Source organism: Anolis carolinensis, chromosome 4, assembly GCF_035594765.1.
Source record: "Anolis carolinensis isolate JA03-04 chromosome 4, rAnoCar3.1.pri, whole genome shotgun sequence".
NCBI classification, from domain to species: domain Eukaryota; kingdom Metazoa; phylum Chordata; class Lepidosauria; order Squamata; family Dactyloidae; genus Anolis; species Anolis carolinensis.
Genome location: NC_085844.1, coordinates 249,335,550 through 249,352,035, shown reverse-complemented (window position 1 = coordinate 249,352,035; position 16,486 = coordinate 249,335,550). Strand labels below are relative to the sequence as shown.

Here is a 16,486-nt window from a genome sequence, read left to right as displayed (position 1 = left end):
AATTATGTTTCCTTCTGTCAAGACATTAGACGTGACCAATTATCAGCCATCGTCCATCACTTGGGAAGCAAACCTGTAAAATCCATTTTGCAGATTGGGAAGCTAAGGTTTCTAAGGACTCGAGATCAAAAAGGTAGCCATCTAGACCATAGAATTAATGCAGCTTGAAGTTACTTTCCTGGCACAATGCGACGGAATCCTGGGATTTGTAGTTTGGTGAAGTACCAGCCCTCTTTGGCAGAGAAGGATAAAGTGTCAGAAGCAACTTGAGAACATACTGAGACAATTGGCTGTCTACAAAGACATTGCCTAGTGGACGCCCGGATGTGTTACCATGTCCCCACAAGCTAGAGCTGACAGACAGGAGCTCACCCCCTGCAACCTTCAGGTCACCAACCCAACCTTCAGGTCAGCAGTCCAGCCGGCACAAGGGTTTAACCCGTTGTGCCACCGCGGCTGTCAAAGTGCATTAAAGCGGTGTCAAGGTGCATTAATTCAATAGTGTGGATGCCTGTATTTGCCATTAAAATAAAATAATATGCTGGAGCACAAAAGATCATAGAGACTCATTTGAAGCCAAAAGGATTGGAAACATGGTTTACTATTTCCTGTGATCTCCATTCAAGAATAACCTGTTCTAAGACATAGTTGAATCCGCTGAGGAGTAAATATCCAAAAGGCACCACATCCTATGTGATTTTGGGAGCTAAGCCTGGCCAGCCTTGGATACTACTTGGATGGGAGACCACCAGTGAATCTCAGGAAGACATTATTTCAGAGGAAGGAACTGGCAAAACCGCCTCATCCCTCTTCTGCTAGAAAGTACGCTTTACAAAAAGAAATAGTCCAGATTTCTTTTCGAAAGTAAGCTTTATTAAACACATTATAATACAAAAAGAGAGAGAAATAAATTCTCCCCAGGTCACACTCATTCTTCATTAGCACATGTAAGATTTTGTGGGAATCGAAATCCAAAACATCTGGAGGGCTGAAGTTTGCCCATGCTGGGGATCGATTTTACAGATACAGTGAAAAGGAAGTGAAACCTTTTGCTTTTTTACAGTGGATCTGGATCTTAGGTAATTATTATTTCCATGTTTTACATCCTCACTCAAACTCCATGCCCAAAGGAAAGAATCATGCAGCCTTACAGATGTTGGTGAACTGCAGGTCCCAAAATTCCCCACCACTGGTTTTGCTGGTTAAAGATACTGGGACCTGTAGTCCATTGACATCTAAGGCCCCTTCTCCGCTGCCATATAATCCAATTTATCGAACCAGATAATCCACATTATCTGCTTTGAACTGTATTATATGAGTCTAGGTAAAAGGTAGGTAAAGGTTTTTCCCCTGATGTTAAGTCCAGTCGTGACCGACTCTGGGGGTTGATGCTCATCTCCATTTCTAAGCTGAAGAGCCGGCGTTGTCCGTAGACACCTCCAAGGTCATGTGGCCACTGGCATGACTGCATGGAGCGCCGTTATATGAGTCTACACTGCCATATAATCCAGTTCAGAGCAGATAATCTGGATTTTATATGGCAGCGTAGATGGGGCCTAAAAGGTGACTGAATTCCCACCCATGATAGTCCTTGCTAAGACTGGGTGCATCTACATTGTAGAATTAATACAGTTTGACACCTCTTTAACTCTGCTGGCTCAATGATATGCAATCCTAGGAGATGTTTGTTGAGACAGAGACAGAGGAGGCTAAGGGCCTTGTTAAACTATAACTCCCACGATTGCCATGACAATTAAAGTGGTGTCAATCTGCATTAATTCTACAGTGTAGAGTCAGTGAAATCACTGTTTAATGGTAAGGCCAACACATAGGAAAATCCAATTTAATGCAGAAATGGGAATTTATCATCCCAACAAATATTGGGAGCGAGGAGGGTGGGATTCATGGCACTCCTGATTATGATAAGGATTCAGAGGCTCTTTTTGATGGTGATGATACTAAAGGCATTGAGATGGTGGTGAAGGAGATCCGGTCACTCTCCAAGATCAAGTTCAGACTTTTCTTCTGGAGATAGAGGAAATCCCACTTGTTTAGCATCTCCATGTTGCTGTACGAATGGATACAGATGTGCTGGCAAAAGGGAAGTCTGTGGTTGATTTGTCAGTCATTTCGAAAGTCATCACAAAACAGTCCATAAACCCAAGGATGGCCAAGGCACAGCTCTTCCTATAGAATCCTAGAGTTGGAAGAGACCTCCAGTGGTCATCCAATCCAACCTTCTTCTGCCATGCTGGAAGGCACAATCAAAGCTCTCCCGACAGATAGTCACCCCATAATATGTCATGGAAGGAGATGAAGCAGCATACAGTCTTGAGATGTCAGTGGGTCATAAATGCATTTCCTTGCCTTTGTCCTTTCCAGAAGTCACAAGGCGTTGTGGAGACGATGATGTAGATCTGACGCTAATACCACATAGCCCTGCAGAGAAGCAAACCAAGATGCTGAAATCCCTCATGGTTCCATTTTTCTAGCTTTTGACAGCTTTGCATGACATTTATGTTTCCTTAAAACACTCCATCTATTCTAAAAGTATTTACAAGTCGAGAATTCCAAAATAATCCAAACTTTGGGATGGCTGAGAGAGTGACACCTTTGTTATCTGATGGTCCAACTTTGTTTCGCACACAAAATTAATCAGTTTGTGTATTTTATTACAGTAGAGTCTCACATATCCAACATAAACGGGCCAGCAGAACGTTGGATAAGCGAATATGTTGGATAATATGGGGGGATTAAGGAAAAGCCTATTAAGCATCAAATTACATTATGATTTTACAAATTAAGTACCATTTTTTACAAATCGACAGAAAAAGTTCAATACACAGCAATGTTATGTAGTAATTACTGTATTTATGAATTTAGCACCAAAACATCACAATGTATTGAAAACATTGACTACAAAAACATTGACTACTAAAAGGCAGATTGTGTTGGATAATCCAGAACGTTGGATAAGCGAATGTTGGATAAGTGAGACTCTACTATATCTTAAAGGTACAGTAGAGTTTCACTTATCCAACATTCTGGATTATCCAACGCATTTTTGTAGTCAATGTTTTCAAAACATCGTGATATTTTGGTGCTAAATTAGTACAGTAGAGTCTCACTTATCCAACATAAACGGGCCGGCAGAACGTTGGATAAGCGAATATGTTGGATAATAAGGAGGGATTAAGGAAAAGACTATTACACATCAAATTAGTTTATGATTTTACAAATTAAGCACCAAAACATCATGTTATACAACAAATTTGACAGAAAAAGTAGTTCAATACGCAGTAATGCTATGTAGTAATTACTGTATTTACAAATTTAGCACCAAAATATCACAATATATTGAAAACATTGACTACAAAAATGCGTTGGATAATCCAGAATGCTGGATAAGTGAGCATTGGATAAGTGAGACTCTACTATAAATACAGTAATTAAAACATAACATTACTGTGTATTGAACTACTTTTTTGTCACATGTGTTGTATAACATGATGTTTTGGTGCTTAATTTGTAAAATCATAACCTAATTTTATGTTTAATAGGCTTTTCCTTAATCCCTCCTTGTTATCCACCGTATTCACGTATCCAACGTCCTGCCGGCCTGTTTATGTTGGATAAATGAGACTCTACTGTATCTTAAAGGTATGTGTATAAGGTGCATATGAAACACACATAAATTTTGTGTTTGGACTCAGGTCCCATCTCTAAGAAATCTCAGGATGTGTACTAAAAATAATCCAAATTCGTAAAGAAAACAGACTTCTAGTCCCAAGCATTTTGGATAATGGATATTGTATTGCCACGGCATGGGCAGGGGGACCAATTACTGCAGCCATGATTACCAATTGTATATAATTACAAGCAGGCTTGCATTCTTCCAAAGGATGCTAATCTGCAAAATGCCTCAATCATAGTTATCCTTTTGGAAATATGCTGTTTTGTGTCCGGGGTTGTAAAGACTCATCCCTCCAAGGAAATAAGACACAATTTCTGCTCTCTGTTTTATGACTGGGGGACGCTCTCTAGGCGATCGTGCTGGGAAGAGTGAAAGACAATTCGGGAAAAAAGGGACTGGCTCAACAAAGAAAACTATGGATTATAGGATCCCAGGGTTGGGAGAGACTCCAAAGGCCATCCAGTCCAACCCCTTGCCATATGGGAAGACACAACCCAAGCACTCTTTGTCTTTAGGCAAATACCTCATGCATGGTGATTTTGGGATTCCTCACACTGGCGCCGACGAGGTCAGGGATGACCACTCCTTTCTTAAGGACCTCTAAAGAAATAAAAGGAGGAGAGGAGATAATGTACTCATAGGAATGGGAAAAGGTGGAATGAACAGGCATAACACAATTGTTCCAAACTTACTGTTGGCTCTCAGCAACGCCAAGGGCCCAGCCAGTTTCAGCAGCTTCTCCAAATGGGGTGCCTGTGAGACACAAAGAGGGCTGGAATGAGTAAGGACAAAGGGGAAGGAGTTTTAGATAGTCCATGGTACTTCACCTTGTTGATGGGAAGCTTCCCACTGGTGTGGAAATCATCTATCGGACAGATGGCAAGCTATTTAAGTTCAGCAGACTAAGAGCCAAAACCAAGGTCACCACAACATCTGTTATAGAACTCCAATATGCCGATGACAACGTAGTCTGTACGCATTCAGAAGAAGACATACAAGCCACTCTAAACACTTTCGCAGAAGTATACGAGAAGCTCAGCCTCTCATTGAACACCAAGAAAACCAAAGTGCTCTTCCAACAGGCACCAGCTAATCCCCCTGCAATGCTAGAAATACAGCTTAATGGTTTAACATTAGAAAACGTTGACCATTTCCGCTACCTTGGCAGCCACCTCTCTACAAAAGTCAACATCGACACTGAAATACAACACCACCTGAGCTCTGCGAGTGCAGCATTTTTCAGAATGAAGCAGAGAGTGTTTGAGGATTGGGACATCCGTAGGTGCTTGTTTATAAAGCCATTCCCCTCCCAACCCTGCTCTACGCCTGCAAAACGTGGATGGTCTACAGACGTCACACCAAACTCCTGGAGCGTTTCCATCAGCGTTGCCTCAGAAAAATCCTGCAAATCTCTTGGGAAGACAGGCGGACAAATGTCAGTGTGCTTGAGGAAGCAAAGACCACCAGTATTGAAGCGATGCTCCTACGCCATCAACTCCGCTGGACTGGCCACGTTGTTCAAATGCCTGATCACCGTCTCCCAAAGCAGTTGCTCCACTCCGAACTCAAGAATGGGAAACATAATGTTGGTGGGCAGGAAAAGAGATTTAAAAATGGGCTCAAAGCCAACCTTAAAAACTGTGGCATAGACACTGAGAACTGGGAAGCCCTGGCCCTTGAGCGCTCCAATTGGAGGTCAGCTGTGACCAGCAGTGCTGCGGAGTTCGAAGAGGCACGAATGGAGGGCTTAAGGGAGAAACGTGCCAAGAGGAAGGAGCGTCAAGCTAACCCTGACCGGGACCGCCTTCCACCTGGAAACCGATGTCCTCACTGCGGGAGAACATGCAGATCAAGAATAGGTCTCTTCAGCCATCTACGGACACACACCCAATTTGGAAGACAATCATCCTCGAACTATGAGGGATCGCCTAAGAGGAAGATATCTATCTAAAAATGTTTATTGCAGAAAGCAAGTAAAAAAAGGGGGAAAGGGTTCAGCAGAAAAGGGAATACAAAACAGCAGCAATCCAAGAATGCCAAAATACATAAAATCAAGAGAACCACAATCCACAGCAGTACTTCAAACATAAATCCATAAACATGAATGCAAGAACTTTTCAAGGCAAACCCTTCAAGGAAGCAAAGGCGGGAACCAGGGCAAGAAACTTGAGAATATGTAAATCATGAACTTGAGAGCAGAGACAGGAAAACAAGTCTTCCCTATGGCAACGTTGTCTCCTCTGAAAGGCCTGAAGCCCACACTCCTCAATTTAAGCCTGACCAAGTAGCCATGAGATCATGTCGAATGCACCTGGGTTTCAAGGTCTTCTCATTGATTCTCTCTAATTAGACACTAATTAGTCTATTGTTCACTCCCTCAGTTCTCAAGCCTAATCTAGCTTCTCTTGAAAACTCCCCATTGGATGAAGGGGTCCTGGGACTTTCACTTTCCCTTGTTTCCCTTGTTTTCTTTTTTGCCTGGGAATGAGTACTGGAATCCAAACATTGGCCTCATCTGGCTGCAATTCTCTCCTAGCATAGAGAGATTTTCACTCTGAAACCCATCAAATCCCTTGTTCTCTGGAATGTCATAAAAATCCTCAGCCACTTGCTGATCTACAACAAGGGGCTCACCAAGGACATCTAGTCTGTCTCACTGAACACATGTTTCCTGGACCCATAATTTATTTTCAGGTTTCATTCCAGTTGATCTCACCCTAACACCCAAGATGTAGGCTTTCCCCAGCCAATAATCTCCTACTAGTTCCCAGTCCACTGGATAGCAGTCCATTGGATGGCAATGCTGGCTTCCCTGCTTCCAGAAATAAATGAAGCATTATACGAGGTTTAACCACAAAGTAGATTACGTTTTGGAATTAAAAATGAACGAAGTATAGGAGAAAACATTTACCATATGCAGTTGAAAGCCACACCCAAATACCACTTCTTAACATAGTCGCCATTCAAATCTAGGCACTTATCATAGCGATGAATGAGCTTTGCAAATCCTTCCCCACTAAATTCTGCCGCTTGCTTTCTCAACGACTTGTTTCCAACAATGGGAGCGTGACTGGTGATGCAGCGTGTTGGCGACGCTGCGCAGCTGTGGGAAGGGGTGACTGGCTGGTTGAGGAAGCAAGTGGCAGAATTTAGTGGGGAAGGAGTTGCAAAGCTCATTCATTGCTATGGTAAGTGCCTAGATTTGAATGGCGACTGCGTGAGATGTGGTATTTGGGTGTGGCTTTCAACTGCATATGGTAAATGTTTTCTCCTATACTTTGTTCATTTTTAATTCCAAAACGTAATCTACTTTGTGGATAGCCCTCATACTAAGGAAGGCTGCCAAATCAATATCCAAACTGACTTTTCAACTGTTAGTCTTAAATGTACCAATAGCTAGTCACTCTCGTGTCAGTGTAAGTACCAATAGCTAGTCACTCTCGTGCCACTTCAGTTTTGTCTGAAAGTCAAAGGAGCTATTCAAGGTATTAAATCCAAACTTTGGAGACTGGAGCATGGATACTGCATAGCTCACTGACTGACTTACAGGGAAGCCATTCAATCACAGCTGGGACAGTGGTAAAGACATGTACTGTCATATCATCCTAAGAAAAGAGGAAGAGGACAACACCTGAATAAGTGGCTCTACTCTACCTATTTATGACTTTGACCTTGGCTTCCCTGCCAAATGGCCACCTTGTCCTACCATCACTGATCCAAGGCCATTGTATCTGTGCCGTTCTTCCACTGCATCCAGCTTCAGCTTGACTCACCTTGACATCTCCAATGTTGGACTTCTCCAGCCAGAGGTGAAACCTGTTGGATATTAAGGTTGGGGAAAGAGAGGGACATGTTTAAGTTGTTTGGAAACTATAGGATCCTTTCTTTTACAATTTAGACCAGGCATGGGCCAACTTGGGCCCTCCAGGTGTTTTGGACTTCAACTCCCACAATTTCTAACAGCCGGTAGGCTGTTAGGAATTGTGGGAGTTGAAGTCCAAAACACCTGGAGGGCCCAAGTTGGCCCACGCCTGGTTTAGACACAGCCATTGAAACACTCCAAAGTTAAGAACCCAAAGATAAGGTAGCGACTCACTTTTTTATGTCCAATGAGCCCTTGACCTTCCCAAAATAATTCCCAGACGTGACTGGTTCAAGGTAGGCCTCCCCCGTGAGGTTGGTTTCCTGTTGATCAAAGAAGCATGTAGTCAGAAGGATTTCTCCTAAGAGGAAGCACCTTGTCAGTGGAGAGATTTGTCTACAACAGCATCCTTCTACCCTTCTGCTGTTCCTGGCTACAAGGAAGCCCATCAAGGGACACATCAGGGGACAATTCACAGGAGGCAGTTATAGCACTATAAATCCACTTGAACGTCTATGGATTAAACCTGGGGTTGGTGGCCTGATAAACTGAGAATGTTAAACTACAAAACCCTAGATTTCATAGGATGTGCCATAGCTTTTGAAGTGGAATCAATGTTTGATAACTGTACAGTGTGAAAGGGTTTATTTAGGATGAACCTCTGGGTGCATTGCAATGCCCAGTTGAGTCTCCTGTGGGAAAGATAAAGCGTAGTATAATGATGATGAAGAAGAAGAAGATGATGATAATGATACGAGGGTTGAATGAAAAGTAATGCCTCCATCTTCGTAACTCCTCAACAGGTGGCAGTCCTGGTCTGCGGCAGGTCCTGGCTTGTTCAGTAGACTCTCCTCTACAGTGAGTTCCATTTGGCGGGAAGCCTTAGCATTGAACGGTTGTGTTGTTAAAGTGCAAAGTATGGAGCCCTGCACAGACGGTCAGTCAATGCAGCTTAAGCAACGTGCAGTTACTGAAATCTTGACAACAGAAGGTGTCACCCCAAAGGAGATTCACCAGAGAATGCAAGCTGAGTATGGTGATTGTGTTGATGTGAGTCCTGTGCATCATTGGGTGAGTAAGTTCAAATATGTTGAGGTGGGAACATCTGCTGCCAAGAATTCAATGACTGCACATTGCTTAAGTCGCATTGACTGACCGTCTGCACAGGGCTCCATACTTTGCACTCTAACAACACAACCGTTCAATGCTAAGGCTTCCCGCCAAATGGAACTGTCGAGGAGAGTCCAGTGAACAAGCCAGTACTTGCCGCAGACCAGAACTGCCATCTGTTGAGGAGTTACGAAGGTGGAGGCATTACTTTTCATTCAACCCTCATAATAATAATAATAATAATAATAATATGCACCCCTTTGGCAATTTTGTGCAATTGAATGCATAAAATGTATACATAGCTGAATGCGCTTTTGCACATGGAATGTCATTTCTAAAAGGGTGACATATCAACCCTGAATGTTCACTCTCTTCCATAGGGGAACTAGTGCATGCATAAAACACACAAAACCCTAGATTTTTAAATAGCAATAGTAGTAGCTCCATTAATGTATATCTTCACACACTTCACCCTTTCAACAAATGCAAACCAATTTCCATTTCAAAAGGATAAAAAGCAACAGGGAGGAAGCCATTCCAGTCTCTGGAAGCTCCTTCCTTGGATGGAGGCTCTTAAACAGTGGCTGAATGGCCATCTCTTGGGGATGCTTTTATTGTGTTTTTCCCTGCATAGAAGAAGGGGGTTGGACTAGGAGCCCATGTGGTCTCTTTCAACTCTATTATTCTTAAGTATGGAGTTGAGGGACGGTCACAGAGAAGGCCTTATTTCAATGATGGTAGGATTGAGAGATGTATTTTAGTATGGTTATAGGTGTTTTATTTTAGGGTGGTTTTTAAATCGGAGGGGATTTAAATTGCATCTTTTTGGAAATGCAATATGAACAGAGCAAAATTGTGCAAAGACACTCCTAGCCACTGCAGAAACCATGTTCAACGCAGAGTTCAGGAGTGCATTCTCACTGTAAAGTTGGGTCTTTCGGAGGAGTGTAACCCCATCTAAAGGTAAAGGTAAAGTTTTTCCCCTGACATTCCCCTGGGCTGTGGCGCAGGCTGGTGAGCACTCAGCTGCAGCCAGCTGCAACAAATCACTCTGACCAAGAGGTCATGAGTTCAAGGCCAGCTCGGAGCTGCGTTTGTCTCTGTCTTTGTTCTATGTCAAGGCACTGAATGTTTGCCTATATGTGTAATGTGATCCGCCCTGAGTCCCCTTCGGGGTGAGAAGGGCGGAATATAAATACTGTAAATAAATAAAATAAATTAAGTCCAATCGTGTCCGACTCTGGGAGTTGGTGCTCATCTCCACGTCTAAGCCGAAGAGCCAGTGTTGTCCATAGATACCTCCAAGATCATATGGCCGGCATGACTGCATGGAGCGCCATTACCTACGCCATCTATTCACATTTGCATGTTTTCAAACTGCTAGGTTGGCAGGAGCTGGGGCTAACAGCAGGAGCTCACCCCGCTCCCCAGATTTGAACTACCAACCTTTTGGTTAGCAAGCTCAGCAACTCAGCGGTTTAACCCACTATTAACCCCATCTAACACAAGCTAAATCCCACTCTCTCCCCTTGTGTTGGCACTTACAAAATGGAACAGGAAGGCAGGGACCCGTTTGGCGTCTGGCTCTACAACAAAGACTTCCGCCGCTCCCAAGAGGAGTCCATGAAGACCGTCGGGACGGATGTGGAGCAGAGGCTGCTTCCGGACAGCCAGGTGGACCTCCATGGGCCTATTTGGGAACCTCTCCTTCAGCTGGAAAGAGAAAGAAAGGCAGGCAGCTAAATGGAAGGGATGTTGACATGTGTTATCAAAGACTTTTATGACTGGAATCATTGGGTTGGTATGAGTCTTTCAAACTGTATGACCATGTTCCAGTAACATTCTCTCCTGATGTTTCACCTGCATCTGTGGTTGGCATCCTCAGAGGTTCTGTTGATAGTAAGGCAAGTGTAGTGTGTATATATACTTGCGGAATAATGTCCAGGGTGGGAGAAAGAACCTTTGTCTGTTTGAAGCGAGTAAGAACATTGCAATTAGCAAGCTTGAATAGCACTGAGTAGCCTTGCAGCTGCAAAGTCAATCAGTTAGGGTATCTGCATAGAACAGTAGTTCTCAACCTGTGGGTCTCCAGATGTTTTTGGCCTACAACTTCCAGAAATACCACCCAGTTTACCAGCTGTTAGGATTTCTGGGAGTTGAAGGCCAAAAACATCTGGGGACCCCAGGTTGAGAACCACTGGCACAGAGTTGGTTCTCGCAGAAGCAGAGGAAGCAGGAGGACATTTTTGCTCCCTGGCTTCAGGTAGGATTTGGCTAAGATTTGGCTAAGATTTTAAACTGAGTTTGGGCTTGGCTCCTGTGGTCAAAGTCTAACTGTTGTGTGACTGTTGTGTTGAAAGAGAGCCAGGTACTTAAGTTGATTGACAGCAGGCATTGTCCCCTGTTAATTGAGTTTCTGGGAAAGCTTTATTTGCCAGTGTGAGTTTCTGCCAGAGCCTGATCCCAGAAGGGCAGTTGGTTCTCGCAGAAGCAGAGGAAGCAGGAGGACATTTTTGCTCCCTGGCTTCAGGTAGGATTTGGCTAAGATTTGGCTAAGATTTTAAACTGAGTTTGGGCTTGGCTCCTGTGGTCAAAGTCTAACTGTTGTGTGACTGTTGTGTTGAAAGAGAGCCAGGTACTTAAGTTGATTGACAGCAGGCATTGTCCCCTGTTAATTGAGTTTCTGGGAAAGCTTTATTTGCCAGTGTGAGTTTCTGCCAGAGCCTGATCCCAGAAGGGCAGTTGGTTCTCGCAGAAGCAGAGGAAGCAGGAGGACATTTTTGCTCCCTGGCTTCAGGTAGGATTTGGCTAAGATTTGGCTAAGATTTTAAACTGAGTTTGGGCTTGGCTCCTGTGGTCAAAGTCTAACTGTTGTGTGACTGTTGTGTTGAAAGAGAGCCAGGTACTTAAGTTGATTGACAGCAGGCATTGTCCCCTGTTAATTGAGTTTCTGGGAAAGCTTTATTTGCCAGTGTGAGTTTCTGCCAGAGCCTGATCCCAGAAGGGCAGTTGGTTCTCGCAGAAGCAGAGGAAGCAGGAGGACATTTTTGCTCCCTGGCTTCAGGTAGGATTTGGCTAAGATTTGGCTAAGATTTTAAACTGAGTTTGGGCTTGGCTCCTGTGGTCAAAGTCTAACTGTTGTGTGACTGTTGTGTTGAAAGAGAGCCAGGTACTTAAGTTGATTGACAGCAGGCATTGTCCCCTGTTAATTGAGTTTCTGGGAAAGCTTTATTTGCCAGTGTGAGTTTCTGCCAGAGCCTGATCCCAGAAGGGCAGTTGGTTCTCGCAGAAGCAGAGGAAGCAGGAGGACATTTTTGCTCCCTGGCTTCAGGTAGGATTTGGCTAAGATTTGGCTAAGATTTTAAACTGAGTTTGGGCTTGGCTCCTGTGGTCAAAGTCTAACTGTTGTGTGACTGTTGTGTTGAAAGAGAGCCAGGTACTTAAGTTGATTGACAGCAGGCATTGTCCCCTGTTAATTGAGTTTCTGGGAAAGCTTTATTTGCCAGTGTCGCGCCTTTACTAACTATCCTTTGCAGTACATACAGGAAACAAAGCAACATAAACAAATACACAAAGACGTGGTTTGTTGCAGTCTGCACATAAAGTGCGTGCATATTACTTAACTGTACAAAGATCCCACTTGGCCACCACGCTCACCAAGAGATGCAACAAAAGCAAAACATTCCCATCACATGCACCAGCTGTGGCATGTTCCGCTTTTTCACACAAAAACTAGACAACTACATCTGCTCCAAATGCAAACAGATGACTCTGATGGAGCAGAGGATCCTACAGCTCGAGCACCGTATTAAGACCCTTAAGGACATTCAGGCACTCGAGCTCTTCTTGGACACTGCACAACACGCTGCTGTAGATCAGCAGCCTGCATCACACCAACACCACCAAGACCATGATCAGGAACCTTATGGGGAGATCAACTCAAAGGTAGACAACCCTCAGGCTTGGAAGGAGGTCACCCATAGAAGGAGACGCAGGACCAGGCAGCCTCCACAGAACTCCTCTGCTCAGCTGCATTTACACAACAGATTTGAAATTCTTACATCATTAACATACAATCAGGAAACACATCTTGTGGAGGACCACAGTTTCTTAGATACCACTCAGTGGACCATCCTGGATCAATGCGCAGGGGATAGCCCTGACGGGGACAGTGCATCACCACAGTCACACTTATGTAATCATGCAAATGCTCCATCCCCAATCATAGACCAGGAGCAACAGGAACATCCTTGGGAGAGTAATGGGCTCTCGGATGTATCTCAATGGATTGTCATTGATGAATGCACTGGGGATGTTGAGGAGGAGGACAACACTTTACACCTACATGATTCACTTCAACAGGAACACTCTTCAGGGGACATACACACTGTCTTGCACAAAAGGGACCCTGTCAATCCTCAAAGGAAACAGGTCTTGGTAGTAGGTGACTCCCTCCTTAGAGGAACGGAAGCCATCATTTCCAGACCGGATGGGATGGCTCGAGAAACATGCTGCCTCCCGGGGGCAAAAATACACCATATCACTCAGAGGCTCAGCAGGCTCCTAAAGCCCCATCACCCTCCCCACCTTATGTTGATTCATGTAGGTACCAATGACACCGCTAGGCATACTTTTCAAAAGATCACAAATGATTTTCGAGCTCTGGGAACAAAGCTAAAACTGTATAATGTACATGTGATCTTTTCATCCCTCCTCCCCGTTGTAGGACATGGCTCTACAAGGGCCGGAAAAATAGTACAGGTCAATAACTGGCTCAGAAAATGGTGTCAAGAGGAGCATTTTGGCTTCCTTGACCATGGTCTACTCTTCCAAGAGGATGGACTACTGGCAAGCGATGGGGTGCATCTCACACAAGTAGGAAAACATCTTTTTGCACACAGACTCACAAACCTCATCAGGCGCACTTTAAACTAAATCCACTGGGGGAGGGGAACAACAGCCTGGCGAACACTATATTACCCACGACCACAGGGAACCGCCGTAAGGCTAAACGGAGGGCTGCACAAACACAGCAAGGACCAAGTACAGAGAGCACAATAATCCCAAATAAACAGTTCGAGGGGAGGTCACAGGGGCTTACATGTCTTTACACTAATGCTCAGAGCATGGGAAATAAGCAAGACGAACTCCAACTCCTAGCACAGCACCACACATACGATGTCATAGGCATCACTGAAACCTGGTGGGATGACTCCCATCACTGGAATTTAACCATTGAGGGCTATAACCTCTTTCACATAAATAGAACAAAGGGGAGAGGAGGGGGAGTAGCTTTATATGTCAAAAACAGTTACGTTGCAGAAGAAATGCAAGACTGTAATCCGGGAAACCAGCTTGAAAGCATCTGGATAAGAATCAAGGGAACCGGGACTCAAAAAGATCTTGTCGTGGGTGTCTACTACAGACCTCCGAGTCAGGATGAAGGACTTGATGAAGCCTTCTGTCAACAGCTGACCAAACAGGCACAAAGAAGAGATATAGTAGTCATGGGCGATTTCAATTATCCCGATATCTGCTGGAAAACAAACTCAGCCAAGAGTACAAAGTCCAACAAATTCCTCACTTGCCTTGCAGATAATTTTATGGTCCAGAAGGTAGAAGAGGCAACAAGGGGATCAGCAACTCTTGATCTAATCTTAACAAATGTGGAAGACCTGATCAATACAGTTGAAGTGGTTGGATCCTTAGGGGCAAGTGACCATGTGCTCCTGCAGTTTGCAATACAAAGGAATGCTGAAACTAAGACAAGTCAAACACGCATTCTGGACTTTAAGAGAGCTGACTTCCAAAAAATGAAGGAATTACTGAGCGGCATTCCATGGACGCCGATATTAAAAAACAAGGGAGTTAAGGATGGATGGGAGTTTTTCAAAAGTGAAATACTCAAGGCGCAAATGCAAACAGTGCCAACAAAGAAGAAAAATAAGACAAGTGCAAAGAAGCCAGAATGGATGTCCAAAGAACTTCTAACTGAGCTAAAGCTCAAAAGTGACATGCACAAGAAGTGGAAAAGGGGAGAAATCACCAAAGAAGAATTCAAACGTATAGCCAACTCCTGTAGGGAAAAGGTTCGCAAGGCTAAAGCGCAAAATGAGCTCAGGCTTGCCAGGGACATAAAAAACAACAAAAAAGGTTTTTTTGCTTATGTTGGTAGAAAAAGGAAGAAAAAGGAGGCGATAGGGCCACTGCAAGGAGTAGATGGGGTGATGGTGACAGGGGATAGGGAAAAGGCAGAACTGCTTAATGCCTTCTTTGCCTCGGTCTTCTCACAAAAAGAAAGCCATCTTCAACCTCAGCAACATGGAATGGACGAAGGATTGGGGGAAATCCAACCCCAAATAGGGAAACAAGTTGTCCAGGAACACCTGGCCACTCTAAACGAATTCAAGTCCCCAGGGCCAGATCAGCTACATCCAAGAGTATTGAAGGAACTAGCGGAAGTTATTTCAGAACCACTGGCAATCATCTTCGAGAGTTCTTGGAGAACGGGAGAAGTCCCAGCAGATTGGAGGAGGGCGAATGTGGTCCCTATCTTCAAGAAGGGAAAAAAGAACGACCCAAACAATTACCGTCCGGTCAGCCTCACATCAATACCAGGCAAGATTCTGGAAAAGATCATTAAGGAAGTGGTCTGCAAACACTTAGAAACAAATGCGGTCATTGCTAATAGTCAACACGGATTTACCAAAAACAAGTCATGCCAGACTAATCTGATCTCTTTTTTCGATAGAGTTACGAGTTGGGTCGATACAGGGAATGCCGTGGATGTAGCATATCTAGATTTCAGTAAGGCCTTCGACAAAGTCCCCCACGACCTTCTGGCAAACAAACTAGTAAAATGTGGGCTAGACAAAACTACGGTTAGGTGGATCTGTAATTGGCTAAGCGAACGAACCCAAAGGGTGCTCACCAATGCGTCGTCTTCATCATGGAAAGAAGTGACAAGTGGAGTGCCGCAGGGCTCCGTCCTGGGCCCGGTTCTGTTCAACATCTTTATTAACGACTTAGACGAAGGGTTAGAAGGCACGATCATCAAGTTTGCAGATGACACCAAACTCGGAGGGATAGCTAACACTCCAGAAGACAGGAGCAGAATTCAAAACGATCTTGACAGACTAGAGAGATGGGCCGAAACTAACAAAATGAAGTTCAACAGGGACAAATGCAAGATACTTCACTTCGGCAGAAAAAATGGAAATCAAAGATACAGAATGGGGGACGCCTGGCTTGACAGCAGTGTGTGCGAAAAAGATCTTGGAGTCCTCGTGGACAACAAGTTAAACATGAGCCTACAATGTGATGCGGCAGCTAAAAAAGCCAATGGGATTTTGGCCTGCATCAATAGGGGAATAACGTCTAGATCCAGGGAAGTCCTGCTCCCCCTTATTCTATTCTGCCTTGGTCAGACCACACCTGGAATCACACTGTGTCCAATTTTGGGCACCGCAGATGAAGGGAGATGCTGACAAGCTGGAAAGCGTCCAGAGGAGGGCAACTAAAATGATTAAGGGTCTGGAGAACAAGCCCTATGAGGAGAGGCTTAAAGAGCTGGGCATGTTTAGCCTGCAGAAGAGAAGGCTGAGAGGAGACATGATAGCCATGTACAAATATGTGAGGGGAAGTCATAGGGAGGAGGGAGCAAGCTTATTTTCTGCTGCCCTGCAGACTAGGACACGGAACAATGGCTTCAAACTACAGGAAAGGAGATTCCACCTGAACATCAGGAAGAACTTCCTCACTGTGAGGGCTGTTCGGCAGTGGAACTCTCTCCCCCGGGCCGTGGTGGAGGCTCCTTCTTT

The 16,486-nt window shown here is 44.4% G+C and overlaps 1 protein-coding gene across 1 annotated transcript in view; it reads right to left on the bottom strand.

Moving 5' to 3' along the window:
* Positions 1-851: 851 nt before the first annotated feature.
* LOC103281398 (bactericidal permeability-increasing protein) overlaps positions 852-16,486 on the bottom strand; it is a 40,076-nt gene continuing 24,441 nt past the window's right edge. Inside the window, exons 10-15 of the mRNA XM_062979156.1 lie at positions 10,212-10,379; positions 7,791-7,879; positions 7,468-7,510; positions 4,387-4,447; positions 4,218-4,294; positions 852-2,439 (exon numbers count right to left, since the gene is read on the bottom strand). Of these exons, the coding sequence (XP_062835226.1) occupies positions 2,386-2,439; positions 4,218-4,294; positions 4,387-4,447; positions 7,468-7,510; positions 7,791-7,879; positions 10,212-10,379 (492 nt within the window). The 3' untranslated portion in view covers positions 852-2,385. The remainder of the gene's footprint in view (positions 2,440-4,217; positions 4,295-4,386; positions 4,448-7,467; positions 7,511-7,790; positions 7,880-10,211; positions 10,380-16,486) is intronic.